The 20,109-nt window shown below is 36.3% G+C and overlaps 1 protein-coding gene across 1 annotated transcript; it reads left to right on the forward strand.

Annotated features, from left to right (window-relative positions):
- Positions 1 to 5,965: 5,965 nt before the first annotated feature.
- LOC134658192 (uncharacterized) lies at positions 5,966 to 16,534 on the forward strand. Its single transcript, XM_063513800.1, has 3 exons — positions 5,966 to 6,131; positions 13,245 to 15,115; positions 15,152 to 16,534. Exons 1-3 carry the CDS (start codon positions 6,098 to 6,100, stop codon positions 16,532 to 16,534), a joined length of 3,288 nt encoding a protein of 1,095 aa, XP_063369870.1. The 5' UTR covers positions 5,966 to 6,097.
- Positions 16,535 to 20,109: the final 3,575 nt, after the last annotated feature.

Raw genomic sequence — 20,109 nt, forward strand, 5'->3', positions numbered from 1 at the left:
AAAGTGATAACAGGCCAGCAAAGCCTTTAAATTCTATAACTTTAGCATTTTAAGGTCAAAAAATTATACTTACCAAAATATTAAACTAATAATACACGCTTATTAATTACTTAATTAGTTATCATGATTGGTTAAACATTAGGTCAACATTCCTTTTATACCAAACGTGAACTTAATTAGCACAGTCTTATTCAAATTGTTTCAAAAATAGATTGTTTTATCCACAATCTTCACTTCAAACCTGCTTAATTGTAAACAAGGACATTCTAACACTTTAAAAAACGAAAACAAAAAATAAACGCCGAAAAACGAGAAAATTTACAATTTCGTGAAATAAACGTGGTAAACATGAAATGGTACCATGGTTACCTGTCAACAAAAGGGTACCTGTACAGTCACCTGCAATGATGTACATCCTGCAATAATATGTTACACAACGAAGACGGCAAAAATATCTGACACGATCTTATTTGTAGAGCCATAAGAGCGTGTTACATATTTTTGCGGCCTTCGAAGAGTAACATTTTATTGCATTGCAGGTGACTGTACCTACTTATTCTGATTTATAGTGCCTATACACCGTGAGAAGTTGAAAACCAATAACCCGATTTCCGGATAACGGGACAAGTAGGTAATCCACCTCTTTTTTAAGTCGATTAATAAATAAAATACCTACTTACAGGGTTAAATTTTAATCACTAGCCAAACTCTGCTTAGTGACTTTATAGGTCAATTAGGTCATATCATACGTCATACTGGACACTTTTACACAGAATGACCTAGTCCCACCAGGCACCATCCCACAGATCAATAATAAGGCTTCTTTTGCCATCATAATATCAAACAGGTATTAAAAATTATTTGTTGAGTAAATATTGATACCTCCTCTTTTAGTAGTCGGTTAAAAACAAGCCAACACGCTCTGCTTCGCGGACACTCATTCTAGCATAATCGAACTTTTACATGTACAGGTATGAATTACGAAATTCAACTCTATATCATCAGCAATAGGAACGCTAACGGCCGCATTACTGAGAAGTTGCGTCAGGGTCGTGTCCATGTTACTAGGCATAGCGATTTAGCGCCTAGCGGGGCGCGATGTAGTACTTGTGAAAAAAATATGTATGTGCAAAAAAAAAGGAAATTATGATAGTCTGCAATTTTAGAATACTTTTTTACTAAGTATATCTTATACGAAAAGCTTTAACATTTTTCCCAATACCTGCAATAATTCTACATCCTGAATCATTAAAAAAATCTTTTAGTTATACGCTACTACCTACGTAATTGATTTTAATAAGGAAAACAAGAAAGTATTAACCTACTCTGAAAACATTCGTGTTAATGTTAATACTACACCGCTTATCGCTGTCTCTTATCAACGAAACCACACCGCATCGCTATGGGGAATCACTACTATGTGTGAGTAACCTCGCAATGCACACCTACATCTACACACCCCCGCTTCCCCCGCACTCCGCCCTCGACAGTCTCGACACGCACACACATGGAAATGACGCCACAGAAGGTGACAGAAGGCACTTGAACATGTACCATTATGTATGTGTGTGTTGGCGCTCGAATTACCTACTTGCACCCTCCCCCCGCGCCCGCCCGCGCTTTCCGCAATGTCAACCAAATATTCACAAAATACTAAGCGCGTCGCTACTGTGGTTGTAGAAATATTATAAGCTGAACCATTACTACAATTGAAAGTGATGCCAGTGTAGTCATTGGAATATTGGTAATTAACTGATAGCGAAATTGAAGTAAATGAAAAAAGGAATGACATTAAATAAAATTACTAATTATTATAATTAGGTAAGTATACGGAATTTAAGTTTGGTACTTTTATTCAAAGATAATACAATAAGTAGGTACTCTTTGCTTTTTTAGGATGATAAGCTAAGTAAGTAAAAGTATCAAAACTTATTGTTTGTACTTTGCAGAGGTAACTTCTGCATTTTTATAAATAAGTAGGTATTGGTATTGCTCATTTCTATCTTACATTCAAGTTATACTGGTCTAAACCGAATTCAATATTTTGCCTGTATTTGTGAATGAGTCACAAACATTAATGCATTAGTCCAAAGCGCAGTCAAAATAGGCTATACAATCCCTTTTCAAAGGCTAAATAGTTTATTTTGAAGTTAAAAATACACTCAATCAGTAACAAAAGACAACTAAATCTTACAATATCTATGAATTTATTGTATTAAAAAGAAAAGAAGCGTCTCCAACAAAACTGCTCCTACTAAAGTCTATTTTTTATTCCGTAGACTGAAATGACAGTTAATTGTATGAACATGAAATGTCATTTCATACTATTAACTGTCATTTCAGTCTACCGAATAAAAGAATAGACTTTAGTCAAATCAGCTTCTTTTTTAGAACTGTCAAAACGATTTGCTAATATGGAATTTATACTTGGTCAACCAGATCTTGACAGTAGAAAAAGGCGGCAAATTTGAAAAATGTAGGCGCGAAGGGATATCGTCCCATAGAAAATTTGAATTTCGCGCCTTTTTTTACTGACAAGATTTGGTTGACCAAGTATAAATTGAATGATATATGAAAACTAGTATAGTGACGTCACGGTCAACTCGCCTACTTTTTAGGGTTCCGTAGCCAAATGGCAAAAAACGGAACCCTTATAGATTCGTCATGTCTGTCTGTCTGTCTGTCCGTCTGTCCGTCTGTCTGTCCGTCCGTATGTCACAGCCACTTTTCTCCGAAACTATAAGAACTATACTGTTGAAACTCGGTAAGTAGATGTATTCTGTGAACCGCATTAAGATTTTCACATAAAAATAGAAAAAAAACCATAAATTTTTGGGGTTCCCCATACTTCGAACTGAAACTCAAAAAAAATTTTTTCATCAAACCCATACGTGTGGGGTATCTATGGATAGGTCTTCAAAAATGATATTGAGGTTTCTAATATCATTTTTTTCTAAACTGAATAGTTTGCGCGAGAGACACTTCCAAAGTGGTAAAATGTGTGTCCCCCCCCTGTAACTTCTAAAATAAGAGAATGATAAAACTAAAAAAAATATATGATGTACATTACCATGTAAACTTCCACCGAAAATTGGTTTGAACGAGATCTAGTAAGTAGTTTTTTTTTTATACGTCATAAATCGCCTAAATATGGAACCCTTCATGGGCGAGTCCGACTCGCACTTGGCCGCTTTTATATTTCTATCCGATATCCGATTTATTAAATAGAAATTGTGTTTAAAAATAACTACTAGATCTATGTTTTTCTAATAATTATCTGGTACTTTATTTCGTGCATGGTGTGAAATAAATTATTTTAAGTAGAGGAAAGTACCGTGAAAGTACCCAATTGTGCTACTCGACCGACTAGTCCGTCTAAACGCAGCACGAGGGGGCGAGGCGCGCGTGAGCGGTGCGGTGACGCGCCCGCGGTGCGGCGGGCGGCCATCTTGTTGGTACTGGGTGTGAGCGGGACGGGGATATCGATGCGTCAGCTGCTCGCTCGGCTAGCGAGGTGTAATAGAATGTTGTCAAGTGAAAATACGCATCTTTAAAGATATTTGTTTTTATTTACCTACTTTATATTAAATGGAATTTAAAACAGATGTATATATTTTTGTTCACTACCTAAGTGATTGATTAAGTAAGTATATATTTTTGAAGTGAAAACTTCTTTAACGGCGCTGGGCACTTTTTGAGGTGGGGAAAAATGATAAACTCGAGACAGCGTAAGGCGATCACGTGACCGTAAGGCGATCACGTGACCGTAAGGTTTAGATGGCCACTCATTTAAATGGTATTTAAATCAATAAAGAAAAACTCAATGACATTACATATGAAAAAGGTTCTAATCTTGTACGGGCTGAAATACGAGGATCTCACAGTTACATTCTAACTTTATATCACTTAAATATAATTCAATAAAGCTACATCTTGATGAAATCACTAATAAAAGTGAACTCTAGTACTGGGGAATAAAACTCAAAATCATGACCAAATATATTTAGATGCGAGGTCTGCAGTCTGCAAGGTAACTTTACAATTTCTATTCGAATTTTAAACAATTAACGCTGCAAATTTAAGCTCACTGGCCAGCAATTTCGGAACTAAAGTTTTTCAATAGAAAGGAGGATGGGTCAATTATACATAGTGCTGCTGACATTTTGGACTAGTCATAGAGTTTTCACTTCTGTCGGCACTGCCGGAGTGCAACCCGTTGTTTTTTTTTATTTTATGTTTTAGCGAATTTGTTTAAAAATATATGTATTCTTAACAATATTTAATTATAAACGAGCATTGTTTTTAAACAACCAAAAGATTTTTTTTTATGTAAAACTATATTGAAAACAAATTATCGAATATTATATTTAAAGTACTGCCTCCCTCGAGAAAAAGGACATAATTGCTATGAGCTTCATAAGAAAATAAGCTCTTTTGTTTGTAGGAACTTCATTTTTTTATCTTGTCCTTATCCGGGACACGATGCGTAGAGATACTAATGAATGAATGAATGAAATCTTTATTTCACTTTTTCTTTTTTACTAATGTGAGTAACGTGGCTTTTTTGACTTCATATCATAATAAATTAATACGTAATATTTTTTCACATCAAAAATAATCAAATTAACGCTAATTAATTAATATAATGAATGTTATATTAATTTTTTGTTCTTGTTACATTTGTTACTTATATAATATATGGTGTTTTTTTGTTTAAATTTTAAACTCATAATTTTTGTAAAAAATAATGTAGGTAAGTACTTATACTTATCGTATTGTATATAATATTCTATTGGAAATATATAAAAGTCTTGGCAGGTCTTTTTTTCAGTTCATGTGCATTTTTCGAATTCCTCGTTATCGATAGAAGGACTATTATCAAATCAAGTTACCTCGATCGCCCCTGAGAGTTTCCGAGACCCTATAATAATTGTGGGATTAATATTATAAAACATAGCCAATGTCGTATATATAAGTACAATTCTGCAACAAGACTAGCGGCGAGTAGTAGAGTGCGAGGTATTTAAAATTATCTGAACACGATCTTGTTCATCATCAAAAATCATGTGTAAAGCCGGCTTCCCACGGCCCGTGTTTATTACAGGCCAGGCCGGATCGCGCCACGCCTGTGGATGCCTGTGCGGTTGATTAAGCCGGCTTCCCACGGCCCGTTTTTTCACAGATCTGACCGCGCCTGTAGAGGCCGACAGATCGTGGGAACGGTCGCATCCGACGAGGCCTGTGCGCTGTCCCAGGTGAAATGAACCGACGCAGACGCGCCCCTACAGGCACCGTCGCGCCGCGCCGCGACGCGCCTTTGAAGTTACCGACTCCCGACGGATCGGACGGGTGACGACAGGCCTCGTCGGATGCGACCGTTCCCACGATCTTCGGCCTGTAGAGGCGCGGTGATTTGTGAAAAAACGGGCCGTGGGAAGCCGGCTTAAAAAATCAAAATTAGGGGCTATTCACAAATTACGTCATTTCAAATTAGGGGGGGGGGGGGGGTCTGGACATCGGATGATGGTAGCATGACGTAGGAGGAAACGGGGTCATCCGAAGTATGATTTTTGGATGATTTTAGGGGGGGGGGGGGGGTCAAAAATCGTTAAAAATAAATGACGTAATTTATGAACAGCCCCTAACTTCAATAATTGGGTTTTACAACTGCCCCGTAAAGGTTAGCATAAAAGTTATTGACAAAATATGTCCCAATTTAAATATAAATAAAAAATAATTCTAGTCATTCTATTATAAAAATATCAAATATCAATGTCAGGATACCCCTCCCCCGCGCAGCTAAATGACTGGCACGAGTAGTGGAAGTCGTTCAAACGCGCCTCTCCCCCTCCCCGCTCGCGGCGCTCGCCGGTTTCCCCTCCCCCCTGTACCGCACCCCGCTCACCCGTGCCCCGTAACTTTCCCTCCCCTGCCCTTCAGTTCAGTCAAGTCGCTCCTTCGTGCGTCGGCAATATGACAACAGTTTGTACAACATAACCTAGAAATGTTTAACGTGAATAGAAGTGAAAATTATTTGGTGAATATGAGATCTGTGATGATGATGAGTTTTTAGTGGCAAATTTAAAGGATTCGGATCATGTTGTCAATTGTAAAGATGGATTTCGATTCAGGTATTTATATTGTTTTAATGTATTTATGTAATTTGTTAATACGCAATACAAATTGTATTATGGCATGTAGTTTATTAAAATACAATCACTGTTTTGCGTGTTAACTGTTTACATTTTATCGTTACTACGAGTGCATACCTATCTCATTTGTAACTCGCGCGATAGTCGGTCAACTGTACAGTTGACGTCAAAGATATGTTTACACTTTTGCACCTTGTTCCTTTGTAATATAACTTAATAAGGCGGAAAATGTAAACATATCTTTGACGTCGACTGTACCATGACTACCATAACATGAGTTACTGACAGTGTCAACACTGACATATACGGTAACATCTACGTAATTTACTTTCTACACATCTCGGTCGCACTAATAATAATTATGTCAGTACGAGCGAGATGCATAGAAACTAGAAAGTAAGTTAAGTAGACTTTGATAGACGTCAGTGTTGACTTGACACTGTCAGTAACTCATGGTAAGGGTACTCATCAAATCGTTGAGTATTAAGGTTGATTCAATAAATGACAGTAAATTATACTACTACACTATAGTAACCTGCAATAATATGTTATACAAGTACACAACGAAGACCGCAAAAATATCTGATACGATCTTATAGAGATCTCATCACATATTTTTGCGACCTTCGAAGAGTAACATATTATTGCAGGTGACTGTATGTACACGACAAAGTATTGTAAAAAATCCTGTACAGAATTACGTCAGAAGACTGCCATGGGAAAGCTTTTATCACTTTAAAAACCGGACAAGTGCGATTCGGACTCACTCGCCAAGGTTTCCGTACTTATTTATATTTTTAGTATTTGTTGTTATAGCGGCAACATAAATACATCATCTGTGAAAATTTCAACTGCCTGCCTATAACGGTCACGGTTCACGCAAAGAGTAGTATAATATATACAGTGCCAGCCACTTGAATAGCCTCACTCAACAAAATTAATATTTCTCATAGTAATATAAAAAGGAGATATATATTAAACATTAAATATGAAATAAAACAAGAAACCTTGTAATAGTAAATACAATATTTATTGTTATCTAATCAAAGTTTTAAGAAATAACGTCAAACAAATAAATTGACCCTTCCACTTGAATAGCCTCACATGCTAAAAGATACTGTTTAGTTATTAAAACTCTCGTTTAATATTTCGTATACCTTCCATTAGACCTTATTAATTCGAAAATACGTTTAGGTAGTGATTCATATAAAGAATGTATGTAATTAACGTCCACAGAATCCCAAACAGTGTAAATAGCTTGAATGAGTTCTTCTTTATTACTAAACTGTCTTCCGTTGTAATATACTTGCCGAGAAAGCCAACCCCAGGCATTTTCCATGATGTTCAGATCAGGGGACAAGGATGGCCAATCTAGAACTTCAATCAGATTTTCTTCAAACTACTTTGTAACTATGGCTGACTTGTGTATGGGAGCATTATCATGCTAAAGAAACACTTTTTTTCTACCTATTACTTTTCTGATCTTACTTTTTGTTTCTTTTAATAAATTTAAATACTTTTCAGAATTTAGTCTTCCGTCTACCACAATTAAATCAACAGTACCATAGTAAGAAATTGCTCCCCAAACCATCACCGATCCGAGAGTTGAATGATGACGTGATAGTACTTTCGGTTCTTTCCTTAGGTCATGAAAATAATATTTAAATCCATCTGGACCATCTAGATTAAACTTTTTCTCATCACTAAAAATCACATTTCGCCAAAGCTTACTTTTTAGCCAAAGACAGTCGACCCGCCACATGTTGTTCGCGCAAAGGAGGTTTACTCATGATTTTTTTTCGTTTGAGGTGGGATGATGTTCTAATAATCCGTCGAACTGTAGAGAGAGGTGCTCTAGTATTTATTTCACTAGCTATTTGCCTGGCGGTCTTGGTGGAATTTGAAGCAGTGCGTAAAATAAGTCGACGTTCACGATCCGTAGTGGCAAATTTTGTGCGTCCTTTATACTGGTGGCCGTAATTTTCCTTATTTTTAACATAATTATTAATAACTTTAGGGCTGCGACCTATTTTTTGAGCTATCTCACGATGGGATAATTTTAGAGTTAAATAAAAATTAACCTTTTCAATTTATAAACTTGTAAGTTTTTTCCACGTCCCATAGTCACAAAAACACTGTGTTTATCGCGTTACTGCAGGTACTTAATAGAATGCCATCTGTATTATCTAATCATAATAAAATAAATTTGAAAGCGAAACTTAAATGCACGGTTTGGACGATTATGTTACACTGAGGCTATTCATGTGGACGGCCCGTATTAGCTCTTGCGTCCACAACGTTTCGCGCGCAGACAAATTCGGACTTGTTAATGTGTCGTTCGATAAACGTCAGGGCGTACAATTCAAATTTAAGATATATTGATAAAAATAATCACGTATAATTATAATACTCACAATATATAGGTGAGGCTATTTAAGTGGTTGGCACTGTATATGAGAAAGAGAGCCCTCTCGTGGAACTTTTTTGTATCCATTATGAAGCGCCATCTGTAAATCTGAACACACACACAATATTAACGTCAATATTCATACCTACAGGGCCTGTTTACACATTGATTAATGTTTAATATGAGTTCATACATTTGCATGTGACTGTCCCCCCACTGGGTTCACGCCCTGCCAGCCTATTATGGATAGCTTTATCCATCTTTATCCACGTGATAAAATAACTGTCACTGTTTAACACCGTGGGAAAGAAAGTGACGGACACCGTTTTATCACGCTGTCACGTAGACAAGAACGACCATCATATCCGTACTGTACGGATCCTACAAAGTAGTTTTTTTTAATGGTACGGTCGAGGTCACAAACATCTGTACAAGCCATTTGGTTCCAAAAACATATTAACACGGCCTGAATGTCAAAGTGTCATATAGGAGTGTAAATATATTTTTGAAAAGATGTTTGTGATTCAACCGTACCATATTTCTGTATCCGCTATAACAACAAATATTAAAAATAAAAATAAGTACGGAACCCTTGGTTATTTTGAGGAATAGTTAGATGTTGTTGTTGGGCAAAAAAATGGCGCATTTTTAGAAGTATTATGAATGGTTTTAGCTTTATTACAAATATTAAAAAAAACCAACGGGTTGCACTCCGGGAGTGCCGGCAGAAGTGAAAACTCGATGACTAGTGCAAAATGTCAGTATAATTGAGGTTAACGCCATCTAGCGTTATTTCACTTATTTCATCGCATTACTTGAAACCCCTAAGCACATCACTGTTAGTACTCGAGTTATATTAATACCAGTTAGAGGGAAACTCACTAGATGGCATTTAAATCAATAAAGAAAAAAATACATTGTAACTTTCGTGTCCGTCTTACGGTCACGTGACCGTCTTACGGTCACGTGATCTGTCGAAATTTTAACATTTTTTCCACACCTCAAAAAGTGCACAGCGCCGCTAAAGAAGTTTTCACTTCAAACAGTTATTTTTCAAGGGCAGTCTATACGGGAAAAATTTTCGCACAATCTGGTTAAATTATCTATTTTTAGGGTTCCGTAGCCAAATGGCAAAAAACGGAACCCTTATAGATTCGTCATGTCTGTCTGTCTGTCCGTCTGTCTGTCCGTCCGTATGTCACAGCCACTTTTCTCCGAAACTATAAGAACTATACTGTTGAAACTTGGTAAGTAGATGTATTCTGTGATTTCTGTGAACCGCATTAAGATTTTCACACAAAAATAGAAAAAAAAGCGGCCAAGTGCGAGTCGGACTCGCCCATGAAGGGTTCCGTATTTAGGCGATTTATGACGTATTAAAAAAAAACTACTTACTAGATCTCGTTCAAACCAATTTTCGGTGGAAGTTTACATGGTAATGTACATCGTATATTTTTTTTTAGTTTTATCATTCTCTTATTTTAGAAGTTACAGGGGGGGGGACACACATTTTACCACTTTGGAAGTGTCTCTCGCGCAAACTATTCAGTTTAGAAAAAAATGATATTAGAAACCTCAATATCATTTTTGAAGACCTATCCATAGATACCCCACACGTATAGGTTTGATGAAAAAAAAATTTTTGAGTTTCAGTTCGAAGTATGGGGAACCCCAAAAAATTATTGTTTTTTTTCTATTTTTGTGTGAAAATCTTAATGCGGTTCACAGAATACATCTACTTACCAAGTTTCAACAGTATAGTTCTTATAGTTTCGGAGAAAAGTGGCTGTGACATACGGACGGACAGACAGACGGACAGACAGACAGACATGACGAATCTATAAGGGTTCCGTTTTTTGCCATTTGGCTACGGAACCCTAACAATAAATTTTTGGGGTTCCCCATACTTCGAACTGAAACTCAAAAATTTTTTTTTCATCAAACCTATGGTATCTATGGATAGGTCTTCAAAAATGATATTGAGGTTTCTAATATCATTTTTTTCTAAACTGAATAGTTTACGCGAGAGACACTTCCAAAGTGGTAAAATGTGTCCCCCCCCCTGTAACTTCTAAAATAAGAGAATGATAAAACTAAAAAAAATATATGATGTACATTACCATGTAAACTTCCACCGAAAATTGGTTTGAACGAGATCTAGTAAGTAGTTTTTTTTATACGTCATAAATCGCCTAAATACGGAACCCTTCATGGGCGAGTCCGACTCGCACTTGGCCGCTTTTTTTAATTGTGTGTTGCGGAGCTAAAATAAAATTGGTTCATCGATCCCATTTGATTCAATTAGAAGTAGGTATTATAAGTTATAACCATATTATAACATTGTGACCGATCAAATCAGGAGGTGCGGACGAAAAAATTACAAATTTTCACCAGCTATCATGGTCGCATTTTTATCTCCTGTCATGCCATGCGTCACTTTCGCACTTACATATTTGTTAAAACGTGACAGCTATGGTGACAAATTATAAAGAGCCGGCCATCTTAGCCCTACTGCGGTGGTAGCACGGTCGCATTTTTATTTGTAAGTGCGAAAGTGACGTGCATAGTGTAGGGTTGCCATATGTGTGGGGACTCAGACCAGGACATTTAAAGAAAACCGGCCAAGTGCTAGTCGGACTCGCGTTCTAAGGGTTCCGTACATTACACAATTTTTAACAATGTATTTTTTCATGTGAAATGTGAGTGAAATGTCTATAAAAAACCCGTAGGGGTAGCATCAAAAACTAAGTAATTAAGTCCGACTCACGCGTGACTGCACATTTCTAATAGGTTTTCCTGTCATCGATAGGTAAAGAACTATTTTGTGTTTATTTCCAAAATTTTAGCACAGTAGTTTCGGAGATAAACTTTCCATGTGTTTAAATGACTATTCATTAACCAGTCAAGCTATCATGTAGATTCACAGGGTCAACCAGCAAAAAACGCGAGCGCAGCGAGCGCGAAATTTTTTGTGACAAAATTGTGAAAGCGTGTTAAAAAGGCCGGGCCGGGCCTAAAAATCCGAAGTTCCCAGTGAGGCGCGAGCTTTCATGTGAGGTCGAAGCCGTGCTTCAGGATAAGCTCAGCTAGAGCATAAACGCCAACAAATGTCCATTGTATTAAAAAGCGAGACTGCAGGCCGAGCTTGGCGCAGCGAGGTCAAAGGCTAAGCTGAAGAAATAAAATTTAGGTAAAAAGTGAGGCTTGAAGGTCGAGCTCAGAAATTTTCACATTACTTAATAAGCCCGAAGCGTACTTATAACCAGCGCGGTGAGCTTTCATGCGAGGCGGGTTATTCCCACTAGTTACCACCAAGTTGTTACCGGTGGTAACTACTGGGAATTTTTTTCCCACCTTTTACCACTGGTAACTACTGGGAATTTTTATTCCCAGTAGTTACCACTAAAAAATTTGTTAGACTTAAATACTAATAAAAACAGTATAAAATAGTATAGTATAAATATAGAGTGATTTTGAATTACCGAATAAAATCACTTAAAAATAATCTAAATGGATTATTAAATTTATCCTTGCATATATTATAGTTTTTGTACTAGTACCGGTTAAACTGTTTCAATTTTTTTCGTCACTTTTAAGGCAGTTTACTAAAACACTAATCGACTTAATAATGATTTATTAAAGCACTCTATATTTATTTTAATTTTTTTTGTACTGTTTTTATTAGTAGTTAACCCTAACAAAATTTTGGTGGTAACTACTGGGAATTATTTTTCCCAGTAGTTAACAGTGGTAAAAGGTGGGAAAAAAATTCCCCGTAGTTACCACTGGTAACAACTTGGTGGTAACTAGTGGGAATAACCCTGCGAGGCAAATGCCAAGCTTCTGAAACAAATGTTTATATTTGATAAAAATTAAGTGACGTCGAAGGTCGAGATGTAAGAAAGCAGCGCTCTAACACGAACCAATCGTCAAATGTTACTCAACAATAATATTTGTCATATGTACAAGAGTTACTCGGAGGGCCGAAGTTCCATTGATGAGGTTTTAGGCCCTTCGGGAGCCTGAAATTCGTGCTCTACATTACAGACTTTAAAAGCTATAAAATAACATAATTTACATAATCATCTAATGATTGTGTGTCTGAGAAACTGATATTGGACATTAGGTAAAAGTAGGTACCATAAAACATTTTTTTTTAAATTTTGGCCATATGAAACGTAGAAATGCAGGTATTATTATTATTTACCAAGTCTAGCCCCCTACTAAATAACTATGATTTTTAAACCGGGACAATTTCCTTATCGGCCGGGACGCCGAGACACCGTGCTTCAAACCGGGACATGTCCCGGCGAACCGGGACGTATGGCAACCCTAGCATAGTGACATACGATAAAAACCATGCTGCGCCCGCTGTACTAAATTGAAACTTCCTTAGGATGATTTGTATCCTTCTTGTCTATGTATTAACCAGTATTATAAAATTTATAAATGATGTGTGCCAAATTTTCAGGCATCGGGTTTTGAGACATTAAAACGCATTGTGTGTTGTGTGTTACAATAAAAAAATGTGGAAACCGTAAGCGAGGAATGCAAGAGTAGAACTATGTTCCCGATTCTTTCAACTACACATTTCTATTGTACCCACTTTGAAGCCTCATACTTGTACTAATATATATTATGTGTAATTGTGTAGTAATTTAATAATATGTTTTAATTGTCCGCAGATGTCGAAGTATTGGAAGAAGATATCAAAACAGAGGTGATTGATATCGACGAAAACTCAAATGAAGACAAGAAAGATCTAAATATACTAAATAATGTAGTACATGATCTAGAACTAATACCCATCGTGTACACGACAAAATTGGACGATATGTTTGTGGGGAGAACTTTATATCCCATTGGATTTGACCCAAAAGAAGCTACCGACAGGATATTAAAAGAAAGTAAACCTGTACTACGCACTATCCCCGGACCTCCAAAAAAAGGACGAAAGAATAAATGGAGATTTAGAGAATTAGAAGATACACTTCGAAGAATATATCATCCAATTAATAAAATGCCTATTAAAGAAATAGAAACAGAACCTGATATATGTAATATTCAAATTGATTCTGTGAAAAGTGAAGTTATAGATGAACCAATTATTGAAGTGAAAATTGAAACTTTAGAGGAACAGTCTACAAAAGCGGCTCCCAAAGACACGTGTAAATATAGTGAACTTCTAAAACAGTGCAAACCGTGTAGTGTTTTACTTCCAGTACTAATAGGACAAGGGCAAGTGTTACATGGTGGACAGTTGCTTAAAGCAAGTAAAGTAAAAAAAGGTGGCGCAGTTAGTTCATCGCTAAGCTCTTCGGATGATGATGTACCATTAATAACATTCCCTCCAGATCTACTAATAGAACGCGGGAACAAACCTGAAATTCCTGAAAAATCAATACAACCAAAAGTAATTGAAATTAATAGTTTACAACGAAAAAAATCAAATAAAGTTACTTCATTTGAAATAGCTCAACGTGTATTGCGTAATAGCTTATTGGAAATAGAGGACATATTTTCTAATGAACATTTCTTTTACTTCACTGATAACGATGGTAATTTATTACACTATTTTGAAAACCTTAAAAACAAGGCTCTGTATGAGGCGACAAGTTTACATGAGGCTAGGTATAAAATAAGTAATTGCTGCTGGGTCAAGAAGGATGAATTTGTTATGTCGTTGTATCCTAAAGTTCTAAAATATCCCAACGTACGTTTCATAAAAACGACACACCCGTGCAAGCCAGGTGCATGTATTTGCTGCTGCCGCAAAACAGAAGTATATAAGAAGCCTGATGTAGATTTTTCTGGTGAACAATCAGTTAGTAAAAAATCTGTGGATGATGGTGTAGTTCGGGACTTGGAAGATGAAATTGATGTAAGCATCATAAATATTAACAGAGCGCCGAAACTTAATTCCAATGATTGGTTGAAAAATATTTTAACTGCAAAGCGAACTGATGACGTTAAAAATAGTTTAATAGGAAAAGCACTAAATTATAAAAAACCTCCGCCTGCAAAATCGGCCGATAATAGGCGTTTAGTGACATTAAAAAAAGCAAATTTTCATAATCCCGTCCTAGTTTTCCGCAACTATGCTGAAGACTTCATTGAAATCTATGAAGTAGATTGTATGGGAAACATAGAAACTTATTTAAGAACAACATGTTATAGTAACGCAAGTCGGCCAGATGTTGTAAAGTTATTAAAGAGACGGACTGTAACAACCGAAGCAGTATGTTGCTGGTACAAACGAGAAGAAGTAATTTCCAAACTCCATGCGTCCAATGCATTGCATCCTGATGCAATAAAATATGTTAGAACCACCCATACATGTCAGAGTAAAGAATGTAAGTGTTGTTGCAAGCCCGAAATAAAAACGGGAATACAGCTTGACAATATACCTCTTCCGAAACGAAGCTTGCTTAGTCTTCAAGCTATAAATGCCTGGAAACCTGGCAATCTTTTAGAGAAAGGCGATGACGATTGCCAAATTACTTCAGTAATGACCAGCCCGACACTTAAACAGTTACCACAGAATACTGAAATACCAGTTACTATAGTGCCTACACTTAAATCTTTGCCACAGAATACTGCAGTGCCTCCAAGCATGTTCGTTACTGACGTTGTAGACAGTGATGAATTGTCAAAGGAAGTCAACTCGCTGATTGCCTCCATTTTGGACAGGTTTAAAGACGTGCGGCTTACTATTAATGGCGATGGCAAAGTAGCTGCCGCCTTAAACACACCCGTTAATACATTATCTACAGTAGAGCTTAAAGTTCTCGCTAATATACTCTCGTTTGCTCAAAGCCAAATTAATTTGTTGGGATCGAAAGTAAGCTCAGGATCGTCTTTGTGTCTAAGTAATATTATTAATCTTAAAGTAGACGACGTGCAATCAAACACAACAATCGATCCCAATACTGTTTACAAAGAATTTGGAAAAAATATAAACTTAAATACAAGTAATACAACACAAACACAACCGATACAACCAACTATTGTAAATATGAACCCTCCATTGGCATTTCCGCAAGCTCCAACGGCACCACAAACATACACGTTCTTTACAGATTCAATGTCCTCGAAAAAGCAACAATTTAATGATGCGTTTTCCTCGTTCGTTAACTCAAAAATAGATGCAAACACTGGAACTGCGACACCAGTGATTGAAAACGTGTTTTCATTAAAAGAAACTGAAACTGAAAGTGCTGAAGAAAATTCTTCATGTTCAACCGTCTGGTATAGAAAGCCTGCGTCTCAATCTAGTTCTTCTACCTCTACTCCTGAAATGACAACCACAAATAATACAAGTAAAAAACGGAGCGACGACAGCAAACTAGAGACAGGTCAACCTAAAAAAATAAGGGTTAAGTCGCCTACGAAGTTAGGTGCAGTTATGACTAGCCCTCCAAGTATGACAGCCAATATACCAATACAACAAACTCCTCCAGCCGGAGGAGTTATGCCAGGAGTTTACGTTTTGCCAAATAATAACTTCGTTGTTCAGTCTTTAGGTCAACCTCAAATGGTCAATAGCGTGCCAACCAATGCTCCAGGGCAACCACCAATGCTTGTTATAAATCCTCTACATAATAATGGTGGTACACTAATCCCAATGAATCCTCCGAATCGCGTCCAATCACAAATACCAATTATCATAAATGTCGCTAATACTACATCACAAGTAATAAATACTGGTAATAATTATATAACAATTGAAAAAGGTGTTCCGACTCAAGAAGCTGTGACTGCAGACGCAGAGGTAATAGAAAGCACAGATCCACTGAATGACTCAGTAATGGACAGTGCTCCAGATATGGACGGGGATTCAGAAACGGTCTGCGTTCTAGAGGACGAGGGCATAAAAACGGACAACGATGACGACATGAACAACGATGAGGACATGGAACTGAAATATTCTCCAGAGAATACTGAAGAAGAGGAAGATTGTATACTTGGTTTCTAATTTCTAAAGCCCAGAAAAACACCCGTAAGGTTCAGAAAAACGCCCGTTATTTTGAAAACATGACGAGACCCGTTTATGAGTCGTAATTTTCGTACACAGTCTACGGACGTGATTAGAGCATATTTAATCGTTGACATTTGGTATAAAGAAGCATTTTGTACAAACCAGTGTCATGTTTACAAAATGACGGGCGTTTTTTCCGAGCCTTAATGATGATTGAATTTTATTTTTCGTAATATTAATGATCTCAACGTATTTGATATGATTTTAGTGTGAAGTAATTTAAATAATAAGTAAAAATGTTAAGTTTGTTTTCCAACACAGCCCATGATGGCGTTCGAATTGGATATAGATAAACCCTTTCATAATTTTCCTAATGCAAGGAAATTGTGACTAGAATTATAAATATTATAAGAGTTTTGGTATAATTTTTCCTGGTAGCCTGGTAGGGTAAGGCGCTCGCTATCTAAACTAATTTAAAGAATCGTGATGTTTATATCTAACATTTAACTTCTAGTAATTTAATGTTTTTACTAACTGTAATTTATTTAGGTACCTACTTATTGTATAGGTACTTATAATATTGTTTTAATAAAAACAAATAAATGTCATCTCATTACTAGTATCTAGTAAAAAACATCAGTTTTGTTACAATTAGTTGTCAAACATTGGGACATGTACCGTACACTGTACACTTTGTAAAATTAAACACTTTTAAAATAAATGCGTGTGATAAATGCTTTTACAATTAAAACGATTGTTACTAGTGAAAAATGTGAATACCTAGTATTAATACATTATTTAATACATTATCCTCTACTGCGAAAAAAGTAAGGATTCACTCATGCGAAATAAACAATTTATTTCTTCATTTTTGTATAGTATTTTTCTATCCCCATTCCCCATACCTACAGAGTACAGACAGCAAAGTTTAAGGCGACTAGTGTCGTCTACGACCTTGGCGGCCCGACTGCTCTCATGATCGGTCATTTTTACCTTTTGTAAAAGTACCTACCTCTCTATACCTACTTGTTTTTTTAGCATTAGAAAGAAGGTAAGCAATCTTGACGTGTTTTTTTCTTGAAAAACACTTGAAAAATAAGTTGTATATACAGCACATATTAAATATATGATCAATGATCATTTACATTTTCTTGGCTTTCGTAGGTGTATAGTTTATATTTTATTAAGCGTTTTTAACAAAAAACCAATTGATAAGATTGTTAACCTTTTTAGGGTTCCGTATTCCGTACCCAAAGGGTAAAAAAATTAGCCAAGAGCATGTTGGGGCCATGCTCAGTGTGTAACCCTGAATTTTCAGTAATATATTATATTATAGGGCTTAACATGAAGATATATTCTTAAAAATATTCAATTTGAACTTAAGAATTATTGTATGTCAAAGTTCCTTAATTTTGACACTGATTCACTCACTCACGATCATCATAATTCTAAGGTCCTTGTAGCATACCCACAACCCACAAGCTTCAAATTTTAAACATAAGTAGTTTTCAGCTTATCAAGGCATAGAAAACCTAAAAATATTACAAAATCAGTCACGTTTTAAAGATCTAAGAACTGCATAAGTAAGTTTGTAATCCCATATAAATATATGCTATCACAAAGTTACTGTTGCAGTTCCTACAAATAGTAGGTAAAGTAAAGGTACACTACGATGTACGATAGTACGATGTAAGATGTAAGTATGAATGAAGATGTGTTTATTTATGATATGTGTATACATAGTATGGGTATGAGTACCCGAAAAGAAGGACTGCCTACAAAAAGAGATGAGATCCCATCAAAAACATTACATGTAAAAAGCGGCCAAGTGCGGGTCGGACTCGCCCATGAAGGGTTCCGTATTTAGGGGATTTATGACGTTTAAAAAAAACTACTTACTAGATCACGTTTAAACCAATTTTCGGTGGAAGTTTGCATGGTAATGTAGATCATATATTTTTTTTAGTTTTATAATTCTCTTATTTTAGAAGTTACAGGGGGGGGACACATTTTACCACTTTGGAAGTGTCTCTCGCGCAAACTATTCAGTTTAGAAAAAAATAATCTTAGAAACCTCAATATCATTTTTGAAGACCTATCCATAGATACCCACACGTATGGGTTTGATAAAAAAAAATTGAGTTTCAGTTCTAACTATGGGGAACCCCCAAAATTTAGGTATTGTTCTTTCTCCATTTTTTGTGTGAAAATCTTAATGCGGTTTACAGAATACATCTACTTTAGTACGAGATCTTAGATCCCGTTTTCTAAGGGGACCTTGCATTTTGGAGACAAAGCAAACCGCTTGGAACAGGTGTTCCTGGGGGTTATCTGAACTGATTTCGCTTGATTCTCAAAATCCCATACAAAATGATACTTAAAATAACGCAAACGCGTACTCACGTCACGCTATTGAATGAAATTGACATTATGGGTACAGACAAATTAGTATGGTTACTATGGTTTGCCATCTCACCTCTCACCGTAGTGTAGTATCGAGTGTATCAACTCAGTTTACCACTATAAATGGATCCCGACATACGTCAAAAGCATACGTCATCGCAGATCATCAAGGCGACGCGCTAGCTACGAAAGTACGAACTACGATGGAAGCGATGACATTGTCTTACTTTCAAAACAGCGTAAGTCATATATTAAGTTAAGTCATATGACACTCGGCGCCACTTAACCACTTATTACGTTTTGGTTCCAATGGTGTCGCTGTAACGCCCAGCGGCGGCCATTATTGTGACGTCATCATTGCCCGTATTCTGGAAGTTGGCGCGATTTGAATGTAGTTTTTGTGGAGTTCCGTTGCGTTTTATTTTTTTTAGAACTAATGCGGGTTTCAGTATTTTTGTCTTCGAGATTATTATTATTAGCATAGCATACATTTTTATATGCAAGGCTGATAAGCTTATAGTAGTTATAGTTTTGCTGACGGTACGTGGGTATAATTAATGTGGGTGTGTCGTGTCGTGGGTGTAATTAGGTACCCATGTTACGATTTCTAAGATAACAATCCTATGAACGTAAAAAACCATTTTAAAAATAAAATATATTGTGTTGGGGACTACAACATCCTCGGTTGTAGTGTAGTAGACCGTGAAGCTAGAATACACTACCTACCATTGAGTGTCAAATTGTATCGTAATATTATGTATGTACCTTAATTTCTAATCTATTGAAATTATTTTCTAGAATAAAACCTTAATTTTAAAATTACATTAGGGCACGCATACGTATAGGTAAGTATTTAAAATGAAAATGCTAAAAATAAAAGCGGCCAAGTGCGAGTCGGACTCGCCCATGAAGGGTTCCGTATTTAGGCGATTTATGACGTATTAAAAAAAAACTACTTGCTAGATCTCGTTCAAACCAATTTTCGGTGGAAGTTTACATGGTAATGTACATCATATATTTTTTTTTAGTTTTATCATTCTCTTATTTTAGAAGTTAGGTGGGGGGGGGGGGACACATTTTACCACTTTGGAAGTGTCTCTCGCGCAAACTATTCAGTTTAGAAAAAAATGATATTAGAAACCTCAATATCATTTTTGAAGACCTATCCA

This window comes from Cydia amplana, chromosome 21 (genome assembly GCF_948474715.1).
Source record: "Cydia amplana chromosome 21, ilCydAmpl1.1, whole genome shotgun sequence".
NCBI classification, from domain to species: domain Eukaryota; kingdom Metazoa; phylum Arthropoda; class Insecta; order Lepidoptera; family Tortricidae; genus Cydia; species Cydia amplana.